The sequence below is a fragment of the Thermobia domestica genome, chromosome 8 (genome assembly GCF_964235325.1).
Source record: "Thermobia domestica chromosome 8, izTheDome1.hap1.1, whole genome shotgun sequence".
NCBI lineage: Eukaryota > Metazoa > Arthropoda > Insecta > Zygentoma > Lepismatidae > Thermobia > Thermobia domestica.
In genome coordinates this window covers 244141485-244160218 of record NC_137461.1, presented here as the reverse complement: position 1 = coordinate 244160218, position 18734 = coordinate 244141485, and the positions used below count along the sequence as shown (strand labels likewise).

Here is an 18734-nt window from a genome sequence, read left to right as displayed (position 1 = left end):
GTAGTGGTTTTGATCTCTCTTTGAGCTCTGAAACTCAATACATTTTGTCTTAGTATTAGAAAGGGTTGATAAATTCCACATAACTTATCAATTAGACAATAGCGTTCAGTAAATAGCTCACTAATACCACCCGCAAGAAGATTCCAACTCATCGTCGGTCACTTGAATGACCTTCTATCACTTCTTTCAATGCTTTTCGAACAAAATTGATTATTGGAAAGTAAATGAAACTTCTAGTTTTAAGTTCCATTATGCTCCTTAGGTTAAAGGAGATGGTATGGAACGGATACTAGTGGAGTGATAATGTGGGAGGAAACCGGAGAACCTTGGAAAAATCCATGGACACGATATTGTCCAACACAAACTCGCGTTTCTGGGATCGAATTAAGAACCCACTGCACCGTGGGCGAGGGCACTACCATACTTTAAAATCTCTCTGTATCTGTTTTCCAAAATTTTTATACATTTTCAGAACTGCCGGTTTGACACGGAGACAAACACAGAACCAACGAGAAGAGTTGAAAAGGAACGAAAACAATCTTTTTCCATTGGGACCCGAACTCAATCGCGCTTTGTGATCAAAAGCCGAACACTCGAGATCAGTGCCCCCCACATTGTTTGCTGTAGAAAAGGAAAAAAATTGTATTTAACTTAAAACTTACGTTGAATTCATGAGGTCATCTACTTACATAATTTGGCATCCGTTGAGATGGAGAGTAAACATAGCATCATGGTACATGTAAAACATGCTGCTACAGATCGTCGGTTCATATTTGCTGAAACCGGTTTACAGTAGCGCGCTTGTTTCACTTCTTTCCTCGCAGCGTGAGCGAGCGAGTGAGTGAGTGATGGTAACTCTCTGCGTGTAGTGTTCACCACTAAGTAAATATGATCTTGGCCTACGTAGGATATTTCTAATTACACAACTCACTCGACGATGCCAAGGCCGCAAGTGCTAATGAAAGTTTCCGAAAGCTGGGCATTCCTTTTATACCTTGGACAATCATAATAACTCTTTCTGCCTTTTCCCCCTTACGCCGCGTGGATTCTAGTTAGTTCCGTTCTTAAAAATGATCTTCCGAGACAAATGACCTTGGTCAAAACTTCTCTCCCTCCCTCTCTCACTCTTTGCAATTTTTTCCCTCTAACTCTTCAAATTCACATGTTCAAAATCTACGTCATGACAGTATAAGCAGCTACTAAGAATATACGTCACGTTTGCCTTAACGAGGTATTTCAAGTGTAAAAAGTATACTATTGCTTTTTTTCTCTATCTGAATTATGTTGTTTCTTACTTATATAATTATTATAGTATTACATTTTTTTTAAAAATCACTACATTATCCATTTTCTCATGATTACAGTACGGCAAAGAATTACAAAGATGTCACTAAAATGTTTTTGAAAAAAAGAAAAATTTATCCAGGCTCTGGTATACTAAGCACGCTTTAAATCTACACGTGGGCAAAGTCTAAAGGTGCTTTGCTTTGAAAACGAAAAGCTATAGATGTACAATTTAACAAATCATTGATAATTATGAATGGAAGATGAATTCGAAACAGTTTTGAGTTTTGAGTAACCTCTAAATTAAGTTGCTTGATGCTACAATATTAATAGCATTTAAGACTGAGAGAAAAATGGCCAAAGAAGATTTGATTTTGAGTTTAGCGTCCCTTTCAGCAGCGAGGCTATATAAGACGTGGACCTACATGTTAACCTAGATTCCGAACCAATTGAGCTCCCACTTGGAATCGAAGCTGAGTCTCCCATACCAAAGGCGCGTACCGCTTAGGCACGAACAAGCTCATATCCAAAGCTGAAACATACACCAATCCTACAAGATTTTATACGACTGAAGAAAATGATATTTATAAGTGTAAAAGCTCTTATACGTACTTTTCGAAAAAATGAAGAGAAAAACAATTAAATTAAACAATTAAACTTAAAAACTGATGCTGTACATGAACCATGCCACTTACAGAGATAATAATGAAGTAAACTTTCATTAAGATATTAGCAAGACGACAGTAAAGTATGAACCCTCATGATGCTTTGCATTATGGTACTAGCAAGATGACAGTAGAGCATGAGTCCTCATGAAGTTTTGCATTATGATACGAGCAAGACGACACTAAAGCATGAATCCTTATAAAGCTTTGCATTATGATACTAGCAGGACGACACTAAAGCATGAGCCCACATGATGCTTTGTATTATTGTACTAGCAAGATGACAGTAGAGCATGAACCCTCATGATGCTTTGCATTATGGTACTAGCAAGATGACAGTAGAGCATGAACCTTGATGAAGCTCTGCATTATGATACTAGCAAGACAATAATAAAGCATATGTAAAATTTTGAGAAATGAATGAACGTTTGTGCTGTTGAAAAGTATGTAGTCGTTGCCAATAATAATTGACCATTGGGATGGAGGGGGAGCATGGTGGCTCAGGGTACAGTCTTTACCTCTGGTGTGCCCTGGCTCGATCCCCGGCCAAGAAAACTTGTGATGCCAACATCGTGTTTGTTGGTTTCTTCAGGGTGTCCCCTTTCCCACATTATCATTCCACCAATTCTTCCATCATCATTTACTTACTTCAATTATTCGTCTCTCTTGGCCTCAAGGACACAATCGTGGGATGTTAGACTGAAATATTTCATTTCAATTCATTTGACGATTGGGACTTTCAGAGCACAAGTCCAGTTACCAACATTGTGAAAGAAAATGAAATAAACAATTTGCACTCTCCGATAAATACATGAATAAGTGAATACTTGTTTTCATATACCATACGAGTAATTTCACGTTATACTATTTATAAGCGTTGGTGATTTCAGAAGATTCTTCCTGGGGGATTGTCAAGATATGAAGGACGGAAAAAAGCTAAACCATTGCTAGTCCACTTTGAACATGATCGAAGATATGGCCCCAAAGGGGGAAATTCTTTAGGTCGACAGGGTCTCAAATTCTCCCTCAGGTCATTCTGAAATAATCACTGTTTGAAAGGTTCTCTTAACAAATAGAATACTACATTTATTTCCGGTTCCACGTTTTGAAATGGAAAATCATAACTTAAAGAGAATTATAATACGTAAAAGAATAAAGAATTATAGAAGGAATGAAGTAAATCTTACCGTGTAAGTTATCGATTTTTAGTCGGATTAAAACTCGAATATTCGTGTAGATTGTACTTTAAAGTAAACCGTCTCTCTATATAATTCTTACCGAAAAGGCATGTTTAACTCCAATTACTTTATCAATGTTTGTAATAATATATTTTTACTATTCAATGTTGTATACATTTCATTTCACAAAGCAAACTCTCACAAATGTATGGTCGACTAGTGAATATTATCAAATAAATTATCATTTAGTTTACGTAAATGCTGCATCACCTCATTTTAAACTTCGTACTTTAAGTAATAATAATAATAATAATAATAATAATAATAATAATAATAATAATAATAATAATAATAATAATAATAATAATAATAATAATAATAATAATAATATCATAATCGTATCTTTGTAAGAATTCCTGGCTTTGTCAATAAATGAATTCCATGTGGTCTCTATTTGAAGCTCTATTTAATCGAATCCGATAGAAACACAGAGAGAAACTTCGAGAACAGGTAAAAGAAAAATCTTATTTTGATGGGACTTGAACTAACCTTTATGAGTGATCTACGCGTAAGCGCTTTAGAAACCATTTTTTCTTTTCTTTAAGTTAACTGATTCACCGAAAGTATCTCAGTAACATGTCTGTGTTTTCTTCTCCGTATACAGATTTTTGTAATCTTGAACGACATGGACACGAACACAAAAACATTGAGAACAGTTAAAATTCCAGGTTTTCTTACAGCGGGAATCGAACCGGGGACGCCGCACACCAAAGGCACACGTGCTGGCCACTAGACCGGCAAGGAGAGCAAATGAAATGTATTTTGTGGTGTCTGAAGTTTAAGCCTATTTCACTCTGATATAATATGTCTATGGATCGTATGTTTATGTTCACCGTATTTGTTACATTGAGGAATCATGTATGTTATTGGAATAAGTTCTATTACATATTCGTCCATAAATATTATATAAATTATTAGAATTATTCATGATCTTTCATGGAAAGTCACTAGTGCGTGCGCAGTAGAAAGAGAAGAATCCAGTTTACTGATAGTAGCCAGAATGAAAATTTTTAACAGACTGTCAGAATGCCTCAATAGAAAGCATTGGTTCCCAACCTGGGGGTGCGCAGCTTCCTCCTGGGTAGGCGTACCGAGCGAGTAACAGGGGCGAAATCTTATGACAGCGTGGATTATGGTTTGGTTCGCTTAACGCTTGAAGCGTGGGGCTTTCACTTGGCTTTCCGTCAAGCAATTTCCAACCTTTACGCTATGGCGAACTTCCTTATTCAAATTAATGGCCATTTATCACCCGTTATTTCGTTACAGCGTGGCTTACGTCAAGGGTGCTGTCTCTCCAATACGCTATTGGCTTTAGTCTTAGATCCGTTCCTTAATCGTTTTGGCTCCTTCTGGAACCTCTCTTTTTCGCAGTCAAAACATCTTTGGGTTTTCCGACGATCTGACCATTACCGGAGTGGATTCTGCTGCTCTTCAGGAAGTTTTTCCTCTTTTACAGCGATATTATCGTTGCTCTAGCCTTCATTATAACGACAGGAAAACTCACGTGTTACAGTTTAATGGCTTTCAGTTATCTGTGAGTGCTCCTGGTACCCGTGTCTGCCGCATGTTACTTTCTTAACAATCTTAGGCATTCCCTTTACGTCACACCCTATCCCACAGTATGACGAGATTTGGTCCCCACTCTTAACACAAGTACGCCGTCTTTTTTATTCACAGTGTTTTCGTCGGCTCCATTTATTACTCCGTATTCAATTTATCAATATTTTTGTTGTAACCAAACTGTGATACCGGGCGCGAGTTTACTCACTACCGGAGGTGTACGTCAAACGGTTCGAATCTTTTTCTTTGGCATATCTGGCGAGGTTTTTATTTCCGTATTCTGCGTCCTGCGCTTTATCTGCCACGTCCCCTTGGTGGGTTAGGATTAGTTAATATCCGCTTTAAATGCCAAACTTTGTACATGTTAGATTTCTACACTGCACTCACTTCTGCAGCTTCTTTCACTCATAACTGGATCAGTTGTTTCTGGCCGAGTTATGAGCATCCTTTGAATTCCACCTTTATCCAATTTGCAGCCCAGTGTCCGGCGTATGTCCAGACTTTCATCCGCTATTGGACCTATGCAGGGATGATTATAAATCCCAACCTTCACACCTCACTTTCGTTATATTGTACCCTCCTAACGTTAACTTATCCTCAGACGCGGCTGTGAGTAGTACAGCATTTCCCAGAAGTCATTTGGCAGCAAGTTTGGGTTAATATCTCGGCCTCTCTACTACCTTCGTATATGCAAGTAACCTGGTTCCAGGTTGTACATCAGCTTATTCCTACTTATTCTTATTTGATATTCAACACGTCCCTGATGCTTCGTGTGATCACTGTAAGCAAGAGGACACTTTGGCTGATAGTTATAGACAATGCGTTGGCGCTGCCCCTATTTGGCATACTTTAGAGGAATTGTTAGGACGTATTACCCGCCATCCTCCCTCTCAATTTACTGTAGAGCACTTGTTATTTCCTGAATCCCCCTCAAACACACACACACTAAACATCAGGCAGTGCTCTTTCTTGCAGCCTGCACTCTTACATATTTACAGAGCTATGTGCCTATGTTGGAAGCATGCACTTATTTTAACTTTCTGAGACGTACACGTCGAAAGCTCTACTCCCTGTAGCTAGACCGGAAATATTTCAGCCGGTTTTTAGAAGTGGTGTTGTAAAAAAAAACTCTTCGCTTTACGTTCGAACGAGCATAGTCACACTATTATTATTATTATTATTATTATTATTATTATTATTATTATTATTATTATTATTATTATTATTATTACTATTATTATTATTATTATTATTATTATTATTATTATTATTATTATTATTATTATTATTATTACTTTTTATTATGTACTGATTAAGTTGAATTACCTTATAGTTGATGATGTTCTAGTTTAGTTGGTCTGCAAGGCCTAATCTAATTGTTTGCCAGTTATGTATTTGGCAGTTATGTACAATAAAACTTCAGTGGTTAGTGTTGTGGTTTCGTAATCTGCGGGTCCGCATTCGATTCTACTCCTCGACGTTTACACTTTTTATAATGTTTCATTTACAAGGCAGAGCTCCAGTTGGATGTTTCTAAATGAAAGATAATCTCCAGTGGAGAAATTCAGTGATGAGGTAATCGTGAAAATAAAGGCAGAAAAATGAATGGAGAAAACTAGTTACAGAGGTAATTCTGTTAATGTTTCTATATTTGATATTACCCGTTAATTTTGTGCATTTTTAAGTAAATTATCATGCAAAACTAATAAATTTAAATAACGCCTCTTTCGACAGGAGGAATAAAAATGGATGTGTTACTTGGGCTTGCATCTACGACAAATCCAACAGTTGGAAAGGGCGAATGTCAGCGAAAGCCAATGTTGTGCTCTGGGTTTCCCAACATTCCTGTCTACCGGACGTTGCAGTAGCTGAAGTAAAGAAGAAAATATCCAGCGTAAAGAAGCGAGTCAGAGTTCACTGATTTATATGACCAGGGTTACGATTTGGTGGCTAACGTGCCGCAGTATTCTTCTTTAAAGTCTTGTCTTTACCGCTGCAGGAAACATATCGTGAAAAACAGCTCAGGATATTGAACTTTCTTCTCATATTCTTCATCTTCGAGATGGATTCAAGTTTCTTCTTTTAGATGATGCAGGCGAAGACAGGATACTGCATTTGCTAGCAGAAATGGAAGAAATATTCTTGCAAGTTGTAAAGTGTTATTTATGGATGGAACATTCAAACCGTACAGCAAACAGTTTGCCCAGCTTTATACAGTGCATGCCGACATTGGTAGCAGCGGTGAAGAAACCAATATTGTTCTGACTGTGTTCGCTCTTCTGCCAAACAAAAGACAGCAAATATACGAGAGACTTTTCGCAGGAATTAAGGGACAAGTCCATGAGTGGAAACCGGAATGGATAATGGTTGACTTCGAAGAGTCATCCATAAACGCATTGCGGTATGTATTTCCAGAAGCGCAGGTTAAACGATGCAATTGTCATTTCAACCAGGGCCTATGGAGAAAAGTGCAAGAAGTATGCTTGTACAAGAATATACAAATGATGATGTGGTTAGGTTATGCCTTAGAATGTGTGCTGCTTTGGCACACTTGCCAATGGATGAAGTCGTTGATGGTTGGCTGTGTATTCAAGAAGACACACCATGCAACAATAAATTGCAGCAATTGTATGATTATTTCGTCGTCCAGTGGTTGGAGAACTCGACTTTTACAACAGAGATTTGGAACTGCCATAACACAAAGCACAGGATGAACAACGCACTCGAAGGCTGGCACAACAGACTGCCTTCTATTACAAGCAAAGCACACCCAAAGTCTCAGAGTTAGTCCGAGTTCTCAAGGATGAAGCTCAGCATAGCGACTTTCTGTACGATCGTTTGGATTTAAAAATTAGCGGGAAAAGAAGAAAGAAATCGGCAATACTATTAGACAAAAAATTCATAGAATTCTTGCGGAATTTCAGGATAGTGGTAACATCAAGAAGTGTTTGCGATGCATAGCATTTATTCAGAGACTTGAGTAGCTTTGTGTAAATACTGTATAGAAGTGGTTTGTGTAAATATTGTATATGATTCAATACGTGACAAAGAAGAACTGCAAGCTCATTCTCATATAAGCATAATATTCGACAGTGGCTATTCTCCTGTAAATTGTAAGCACGCCAGTGCCAATAGTTTCAACATTGACATTCCCAGTCCTAAGCCTGGTTAAGTGTGAAGGGACGTTGCATAAAGGGTACGAAATCCTTGTGTGTGGGGAGCGTTCCCATCTTATTTTCTGAAAGAAAATTATCCTCACCAAAATTTGTGAGGAGAATTTCATTTTGACATTGTAAAAAGGCTAAGGCCCCTGAAAAAGTCATGATTATATAAGAACTTACTAGCTACACCCCTGAATGAATCTCTTTTCAGCAAATTGTATTCTTGCAACAAAAAGTCCTTCTCGTTGCTGTGGGCAGGGTAGTAAATGTAATGAAATGAAAAATGTGGCAACATTGCTACTTGTTATTAATAGTTCTTACCTGTTTTCCCGCACGCGTCCGCAATTGGGACTAACAATTCTGGTTGCTTCGTAATCGAGTCATGGAAATTCCAAGCAACACCTATGCGACCACAACTCGGAAATATTTTAACAGATAACAGCACCGTCCGCAACTATGAAGAACCCGATTCCATATACATTCAAAGCTTTAGAAAGACACCTTACTGTACATTGTTCAAGTTCGTTTGAAAACAAGAAATCGTTCTTTAATTTTGTCTTCCATTATGTAGTGTATGAATATTAGCTTTGTTAATGATGTGTGAACTTTCATCAATTTGAATCTTAAAAATGTTGAAGTTTAAATTCCTTTTCACTCGTGAAGTATAAGTTTACATAACTACACAGGTGGGTTTACAAATAACCACACCACTTCCTTACTTATGCTATGACTCATACCTGCTTTGGAAGTTGTTTTTTTTTTTTTCAAAATCATAAGTAGCAAACTTCATATTCTCTTGAATATGTACACCTTGTCTCAAAAAGGTTGAGCGCATTCTTTATTGCTGTTTCGAGGCAAAAATTTTCTAAGTCTAACTTCGGGTATCTTCGGAAAAAGTAAACCAGGTTCGAACCTCGAAGCCAAAATTTGCAATCGGGAAAATCTTGCAGATGTGTTTTTCTTCTTTTAAATATAATAAAACTTGTTACCAATTATATATAAAAAGCAACATTGATTGAAATACTTAATGATACAATATTTCGAAACTTTGTGTTAATGTCAGCACATGCTTGTTTGTCGTTTTGCTCTCCATACTTAATGGAACATTTAGATACGTAAACGAATCTTTCCATATGTAAAAGAATGCTAAAAGATAAGACATAGAACATAATTCTCGCCTGAGTACTAATATAAAAGTCAAAGTAGAACAAAAACAGCGTGTGCAGTGGATACGAATGTCATTATTATCTTAAATACTGTTATATATCGCTAGAAGTATTTTTCGAAAAGCGCTTGTGTTAGCTCAGTGGTAAGCCGTTGGATTTCAAAGCGTAAGGTTGAGAGTTCGATTCCCAACTGAGTCAATGTTTTTTTATGAAATTCTATTTTCCGCAATCCATGAAAAATTATATAAAATAATTACATTAAAATACATCAGTTGTATATATATAACATATAATCATTGCAGAACATAGTGACTATTATGTTTAAAATATAACAGGTGTTCACAGTACGTTGGTGTTCTATGACATATGAATGTTAAATACAAATTATGAAAATAATATCTTCGCAATAAATAAATTATGTAGTGTATTTATTTGCAGCTATTTGTCATCGGAAGTTACTTCTCGATTTTCTCATTACAGCAAGTGATTTATGCTTTCTGAAGGGTAAAGAGACTATTCGGGTATAAACAGAAATTATTATACAAACTCCAATCTTCGTTACAGACCCAAAACTCACGATCCCCAAAACCATGTAAACAGGAAATTTACGAACACTAAGCCATGTCTAAGAGACTTATTTATACTTTGAAAAGAAGGCAAAATAGGATATCTTTCCAAAGGATTTCAGTTCAATAATCTGCAATGCTTTTGTATATGGATGTTGTCCCTTTCATTCCGCCTCTTACATATATATATATTGTATGTGTGTATGTTCCATCATGTAAACAAACTTCCTATATATAGTGCTTACAGTCTAAAAAAGTATTCTCGGGGTAAGCTATTGGGATTGGAGGGGATATATATAAAGTAAAAGCGATCGATATTAGTGTCGAACACAGTTGTTGCTGCAGATATTAATAATTACAACTCCGAAAGCGTTAAAGTCGAAATTTAACTCTCATCGTAAAGTTCCTTTGTGGTTAAGCATATAGCGTACACGCTTTCAGCGTGGTAGACCCAGATTCGGCCCTCAGCGAGAGCTCATGTAGTTCGTATTCTACGTAAATTAGTAGGTCTACGTCTCATATGGCCTCACTACTGACGGGACGTTCAACTCAAAATCAACTCAATCGATTCAAAACCCACCATCATGGCGGCCGATAAAGGATGAAAAATAAAATGTCTCAAGTAACTGATATTAGTGTGAGATCTCACTAGTTGATCACTAGTTAGTGTCAGATCTACATAGTTTGAGTTTGTGACGCTATTACAAACAAAATGTCATTTAATGCCATGTTTTGACATGAGCGCCTATGCCACCTGGATTTTGAATTTACAGGAGCAACATCGAAAGCGCTGCTCACACAGCTCTAAATGTTTTGATGTATGCATACGTGTATATTCCAGCGAAACTCCGGAATGTCTGGAGCAACTTTTACCTAACATGGAAGACATATTACTTTCAATCTATAAAAAATATTGTGGAATTCAGATACCTCAAGGGATGGAAGTTGGGAGGAGTGACATGTAAACATAGTGTAAAATGACTGATTGTAGAGTGTTATCCATTGTTTTCTGGATCGTTGAGATGAGTGAACTATATCCAAATTCATCCCCATCTTCACAGGATGAGGGGCTTGGAGATATGATTAATAAAATCTAAAAACTTACTTAAATATTTGTCGAAGTAATAGTTTTCTGGGGTCGCGAAAGCGTTTCTAATAACTTTGGAATGTAGTTTGTACCCACTTCAAGATGGGCTTTTTAATCGTATCAATTTCTCGCCTTAAGAAGAAATTACCATCTCAACTAGTATATGTATCAAGCTAGCCTTCGCAATTAAGAAAAAATGTGTAGATGTATGTTTCGTCTTTTAAATGATATATTAAATGTAAAATCAGAGATTAAGTGGGTCGGTGGATCAAGTGGGTCAAGATCTTTGAGTGGGTCAGTGGATCGTAGGTCAACAAGTCGTGACCCACTGCGAAACACTATCACCATGACTCAAACTGACCCATTGACTCACCAACCCATTCTGTTCAGTGCCTTCTAGATAGCATTTTCTGAACACTGGCAAGTTTGTCTACGTTTTACTTTCAAGACCTCCATTTTTCCTCTTTTTTCATTTGGTTAATGAAGAAAGAAGTTCAGGATCTTTTGGATTGTGATGTTTCCAATTGTAACAATGGCAATAGGACTTACTACTTGGCTTTTGAGATGCAGACTGAGAGTTTTAGAGGAGCTAACTACTGGAAAAAATTGGTTTATTACAAATATAACCTCTTTAGTCAGTAGAGAGGATGACGTGGATCATGGATCAAACTTAATGACGATGTATTTTAGTGGGTCGGAGTTGGTCGCAATGGTTCAGAGTTGTTTATAGTTAGTGGTGGGTCAGAGTAGGTCATAGTGGGTGAATGGGTCACGTTGGGTGTTGAGTCATTGTGGGTCACGGTGGGTCGTGGGTTACGATGTGTGGTGTGTCAGTATAGGGACAATTCGCAAAACAATAAACGAAACGTGTTTTAATTTGTGTGTGTGTAAAACAATGTTGGGGCCTAGGCCTCCTCCGAAAAAAAACAAATATTACAGTAATAGCGCAGGAATTAGTGGACCAAAGCAAATAAAATTCTGGGTAGATATTTTAGAGACCCTATGTAAAATAAGGTCTTTCGTGTTTCTGAAGTGTCCCTATCCGTTTTGCTTCAAATTTGGCACATAAACAGCAAACAGGAAATTAATCGACACGTGTTTTTGTTTATACGGAAAAACATTGTAAGAGTTAAAGGTGCCTCCTGAAATGCTATAAAATACACTATACTGTTTTTGCTTGTTGTTTATCTGGCAAATTTGAAGAAATCAGATGGAGACACTTGTGAAACACGAAAGGCCTTATTTTACGTATCCAATATCTACATACAATTTGATTCGCTTCGGTCCACACCTTCCGCCACTCAACGCCTCGGTCCGCTCAACAGTTTTTTCTTTTCAGGAAAATACGAAACCCGTATTCCTTCATTTCTCGTCTACAATATCTGTGCACAATTTCATTCACTTCGGTCCACTTCTTCTTGGACTTCAAGGGTCAACTTTAAAAATTTTGGCTGGGAGTTTTTGCACCCTATAACCCTTTTTTCACAGAAAATAAAAAAACGTACTCATTAATTTTTTGCGTATTGTCCACACACAAAGTTTCGTTGCAATTCTTCATGTCCTTTACACACATCTGACATACTATTACAAGCACTTTTGATATTTCATGAGCAAAGGTTCGGAGGGGTCCGCGCCCCACCCAACCATTCTTTCCAGGAAAATACGAAACCCGTATTCCCTCATTTTTCGTCTACAGTATTTGTGTACAATTTCATTCATTTCGGTTCACTTCTTCTTGCCTTTCGGGCGACAACTTTCATAATTTTGGATGGGGGCTTTTGCCTCCTAAAACCAGAAAATGAAAAAAACGTATTTATTTATTTTATGTGTAGTAATCTTCCTACCAAATTTTTATCAAAATTGGAGTGTTACACTTGGGAAGTGTTACTTGTCAGTAGCTTCTTATTTCTAAAGAAAATTTTGAAATAGAGATTTATTCCGTAATTTTCTTTTCGATAAAACAAATATATTCTGAGATATTCAGAAAAAACGTGAACGCCTGAAAACTAAATGGCTACCTTTCTTTGCTTTCATTAATAATTTTTCAAAAATACAGTTTTAGCTTCATCGAAATACAGTTGTAGCTTTGTTGGTTAAGGAATTTACCTCCCAAAACAATAAACAACCCTTTGAAGAGCAAACTCCCTCTTCATTTGCGGACAACGTAGCCTCGGCATGGTCATGTGAATCCTGTATTTGGTTTGAGACTTTGCAGTTGATATCTTATATGTACTGTGCTGTACCGAGAAAATTAATATGAAAGCAAAATTATATACTGTATTTGGATGAGGAGTAACACTGAAATAAAAATACAGGAAAAGTTAACAATTCTGGTTTGTCATACAACTCGCTAATTATATAGAAACGTCTGCCGAAGTTACACACTATCAATAGTCTACAAATAGAAACCAGACTTGTGGTTAACCTGAAAAGATACGTATATTATACACGAAATGTTCCAACTTTCATCTTATATTTGTCAATCACTTTTCACAATGTTGCAGCCAAGAATGTGACTGTTTAAGAGTATTATCTTTGGAAACTAAGAATATATTTTATACATGTGTATTTTCCTATTCTAAGTATTTCTTCAAAGATACTTGACACATAATTTTTTACTTTTCTAACACAAGGGTTTGAATACCTAATATTTAATTTACTCAAATTTAAACTCCATTAATTTTAGTTACCGGTACTTATTTTAGAATTATTTCATTCACAACATGAAACTTTTAGATGTCATGTTAGCAGTTATTACAACAACATACTTCACACTGCAACCTTTCCCTCACTCCTGTTGTTCGGCCATTTTGTTTTAGGTTTTTCTGAATATCTCAGCATTATTTGTTCTATCGAAATGAAAATTGCGGAATAAATCTCTATTTCAAATTTCCTTTAGAAATAAGAAGCTACTGAGTCATAATGTTATATGAATCACTTTTACTCTTCTAATAGAAACAAACCCTTGACCCCCAAGCGTTACCGGACCAAATGTTCTTTGGACGAAATATGCTCTGAACTAAACATCCCTGGACGAAATGTCTTTTGGGCCAATTGTCTTTTGGACGAAATGTCCTTTGAACCAATTGTCTTTTGGACGAAATGTCCTTTGGACCAATTGTATTTTGGACGAATTCTCCTTTGGACGAAATGTCCTTTGGACCAATTGTTTTTGGGCCAAAAGGGTGGCCACCCGGTGGGTCAGTGTGAGTTACGGTGTGTGGTGTTTCGCAGTAGGTCACGTCCTTTTGACCCACGATCCACTGACCCACTCACAAATCTTGACCCATTTCACCCACTTACCAACCGACCCATTGACACACTCCATTTTTGATTTTAAAAAATGAAATGAAATCTTTCAGTTTAACGTCCCACGGTTATGCCGGTTAGGCTAAAGGAGACGGTGATAATGAGAAATGAGTGAAATGGTGGAATCAAGAAAGTGGGAGGAAACGGGAAAACCCCGAGAAAACCCACGAGCACGGTGTTTGTCCACCACAAAGTTCACACGGCGCGAGCTGGTATCGAACCAGGAACCTCAAGCACCGAATTTTTGATTTTAACATGTCTTGTTTCATTTAAAAGACGAAACATACATCCACATAAGTTTTTCGATTCCGAAGGTTGGCTTAATATCATAGTTGAAAGGGTAATTTCTTCTTGAGGCGAGAAATTGATATGATTAAAAAGCCCATTGTGTACGGTGATTATGAGAAATGAATGAAATGGTGGAATGAAGAAAGTAGGAGGAAACGGGAGAACCCCGAGAAAACCCACGCACATCGTGTTTGTCCACCACAAAGCAATTTGTAGTAATGTTCAATTAGCAAGGCAAATATCGAATGGTGTTGTTTATAGTATGATGCTTCAAATATAACAAAATATAATGATCAAATAAATCACCAAGTCGCCATGGTCGATTACGTGTTTCTGGAACGGTGGCTCAGTGGTTGAGCGTTCACCTCTGGTGTATGGGGTCCCTGGTTCGATCCAAGCTCTCGCTAAGTGAACTTTTGTGGTGGAAAAACACCGTGTTGGGGGGTTCGCGGCGTTATCCTGTTTCCTCCCACTTTATTCATTCCACTATTTCATTTATTTCTCATCATCACCGTCTCCTTTAGCCTAGTCGGCATAACTATGAGACGTAAAGCTCAAAGATTTCATTTACATTGTTTTGTTTTCGTATTACTAGTAATAGCAGTAGTGGTATTCGCTGTCGTATTAGTATAGTAATGAAAACAATGAAATCTTTCTGTTTTACGCTCCATGGTTATGCCGGTTAGGCTAAAGGAGACAGTGATGATGAGAAATGAATGAAATGGTGAAATGAAAAAGTGGAAGGAAACGGAAACACCCGAAGAAACCAACGAGCACGGTGTTTGTCCACCACAAAGTCCACACGGCGCGAGGTGGTATCGAACCAGGGACACCAGGCATCGGAGGTGAACGCTCTACCACTGAGCCACCGCGCCCCGTAAGTAGTGGAGTAATGAGAAGTAGCAGTAGTGGTAGTAGTAATTGTAGTAGCAGTGGCAGCAATAGTGGAATTAGCACTAGCATTCGTACTCATAGTAGTAATATTAGCAGTAGTAGTTGTAGTATTAGTATCACGTACGATGTAGCAGTTTTACCTATACAGTGCAGAGCCCTGCTAATCCCGGGCCGGGTGGATCTAAATTCTTTGCTCGGCCCGATTCTCGAGCCGGGCGGAGTACGTGCCGGGCACAAACGGGCCAAGCGTAACCAACCTGAGAACAACCAATTGTGATAAGTCAATCGTTCACTATTCAATGAAAAATGAGAAATGTGTCGTCATAACGTTACACTGTATATTTGCCCTTCTCGAATGGGAAAATTGTGTAAAAGGTTACCCAAGTTTTGCTTTCTATATCCCTGTTCTGTCTGTCTATTTGTTATCTATGCTTGCTCTGTAAAGCCATGTTTATTATATAAAACAGCTCATGGACGTAAGTCTTATACTACGCTCACTAATGCGTTACGAGTAACAGAGAAGATAGGTGAAACTACTACACCGTAAGTAGTACTAATATTACAACGACTACTGCTAATACTACTATTATTATTACTACTCATTAACATAACACGAGAAGAGATCGATCTGACAAACTCTAGCACCATATGTGAGTGCTTTACCTACTGAGCCACCGTTGCCCCTCGTCAAGCATCGGTTCGCATTCTACGCAGACCGGCCATAATAACTAGTATTTTTTTCGATTTTTTCTGTACTTAGATTGTAAAGTATGTACCACCAGACATGTCAACTCTGACGCGAAGTCGTAGCAGTTGTAGTAGTACAAGTAATAGTAGTAGTAATAGTACTACTACTACTACTACTACTACTACTACTACTACTACTAATAATAATAATAATAATAATAATAATAATAGCAGTAGCAGTAGTAGTAATAATAATAGTAGTAGAAGTACAGTACTTCACACTCCTGAATAAAGAGTTAATTCCCCAAACACATTACGATTAACACAGGCTGCCAATATTAATTTCCGATCCGTCTCTCACAGTGTTCGGGCCGAGCCGGGCCGGGCCGGCCCGGTTCGGCCCGGCTCTGTCCGGAATGTGCCCCGTCCGGTTAGAGCCCGGCTCGAGATTCGGGCCGATCCGAGCCGCGCCGGGTCGAGTCGGGCACAGAATTCAGATCCATCCGAGCCGGGCCGGGCCGTCTTCGGGCCTGGGTTTGCAGGGCTCTGTTCTACACACATTGGACCTATTGATAGGTTTTTATACGAATAACTAAAAACAAGCGCCGAACCTGGAGGTACTCGGGGCTCATGCATCACCAAAATTATTAGAACTTCCACACAAAAAAGAAAAAACAAGAAAGAAGGGAAGAAAAGAAAGAAAGAAAGAAAGAAACGAAATTGTATGCGTGAGAGTTGGAAATTTTGTACAGATTAATTTTTGAACTAAAGACAAATCTTTCATTTCAATTCAGTGGATTATATGCATTATCAATATAAATAAATATACGATTAAATTTTGCCCAATTTAACCAAATTCGTTTGTTCCTTTTCTTTTAAAATCTGAAAATCCAAAGTTAACATTCAGAATGCCGTGACAAGAACTAAGACGGAATGTCAGAACTCTAGAACCTCTTTGGTTACACACTTATACTATTATTTAAGAATATTTTCCACCGCCTCTCTGCCCAAAAAAGAGGGAAAAAGGAGAAAATAAACAAAAACAAAATACACAATCATAAGAGTCCCTCCATTTTCGTTCAAAAATCATCTAAAATTACATTATAATGGAGGGCAGTTTTCAAAATTTCTCGGAAAGGCTATCCTGAACATTCGTTAAATCGGGATATTCTAAACTCCCAGATCCTCATTGTGGACTGCATATTAAAGGAGCGACCAAACTGATTTTAAAATCCTGGTGCTCCTGTCACTAATCACTAGCTGAAATGTTCCAGTAGCATAAAACCACAATGCAATTAATAAACTATTTAAGGCTTAAACACAATTGTTTCCACTTGTAGGGGGACAAAATGTTCTACTTTTCTCAATAACATGAAAACTATTATCTTATTTAAATGAAAAGTTTTCCTAAATCTTCATCACTAAAAATATCGGTGTTATTATATTACTTGCTGTGGATACTATTCTTCAGAGTCGTTGAAAACACTATGCGATAGCAGTTATATTCCAGAGTTTGCTAGATGGGACAAAATTCTCCATCCATTTAAGAATGTCACATTTTGTATTGGTATATTATTATACGATTTGTTAAAACACATGCATTTCTCAAATTAAAGGAGCTGTAAAAATTGCCCTGCATGCCCTCCCCAAACGACGCCACTGCTATGCGACATTGCATACAAATTACAGCATTTACTCTTCACTGTCCAAGGTCAACAAAGTTAAACCCTTAAAATCAGCAGTTTAACACTAAATGTAGTTTTTCTATCAATCGACAAAGACACGACGCTAAGCATTGCTCGTGCAACGAACTATATTGAACTATGGGCTACGTAACGAAAATAAAATGTTTCAGTTTAACGTTCCACGGTTATGCCGCTAGGCTAAGGTGCGAGCGAATTATGATGGAACAGTTGGTAGAATGAGGAAGTGGGAGGAAACGGAAGTACCCCAAGAAATCCCAAGGATGTTGTCCACCAAAAACTTAGACCTACTTAGTAGTATAGCACGCAGATCTCACGAACTTGTTCCGAATTTCTCACGAAAATGGGCCCAAAATCCGCCATTTTGTACCAAAGTGCGTGTACAGACCGAAAATCTCACGAAAATGGATGCAAATTTCCCTCATTCTCATAACAATTGATCAACAGTGCAAATTTCTCACGAAAATGGGTGTAAATTTCCTCTGATCTATTTTATTATATATTTTAATACAATTTTATGTTAATTTATACAATTTATGCTGATTACTTACCGTTTTCCCCCAAGCCTTTAAGAAACTTGTTTCTTCCTTTCTTATTCCTCCCTCAAATGGTGAAAATACCTAAAGGAACTTCAGAACATGTCCACACAGGTCTTTTTTCGTTAATCTTGAACACAGTTGGTCTTAGTATTCAAGAAACTAATTCTAAAGAAAGAATGGGATGTCGTAAGGTGAGGTAACCACAGGGGAAAGGGCACAGGAGGAGGGAAAATGGAGTAGCTGTATTCCAATATGTAAACATTCCTAACAGTGTGATACCTTTGTTAAATCAATAGGAAACGATACAATGTGTAACAGTTGGTCTTTGTGACAGTGTCACGTAATTTCATCATTCTGTCATTTAAAGAAATAAGAAACTGTCACTTAAACGTGACATATGAGTGCATGAGAATAGTCTAAAAGCAGGAGCTGAGAAAGACATGTGAATTAACTTTTAGAAACATGGGAAACATAATAGAAAAGGTTAGAATTTGAAATTGACAAGCTATTTTGTAAATCTCACGTAATTTCACTATTTTGTGAATAAAAGAAAGAAGAAACTGTCATTTAAAAAGTGAGATATGGGT

The 18734-nt window shown here is 37.4% G+C and overlaps 1 protein-coding gene across 1 annotated transcript in view; it reads right to left on the bottom strand.

The window, feature by feature from the left end:
- Window positions 1–940, bottom strand: part of LOC145691984 (protein takeout-like) — a 66166-nt gene extending 65226 nt beyond the window's left edge. Inside the window, exon 1 of the mRNA XM_081767281.1 lies at window positions 690–940. Within this exon, the coding sequence (XP_081623407.1) occupies window positions 690–771 (82 nt within the window). The 5' untranslated portion in view covers window positions 772–940. The remainder of the gene's footprint in view (window positions 1–689) is intronic.
- Between the last annotated feature and the right edge of the window lie 17794 nt (window positions 941–18734).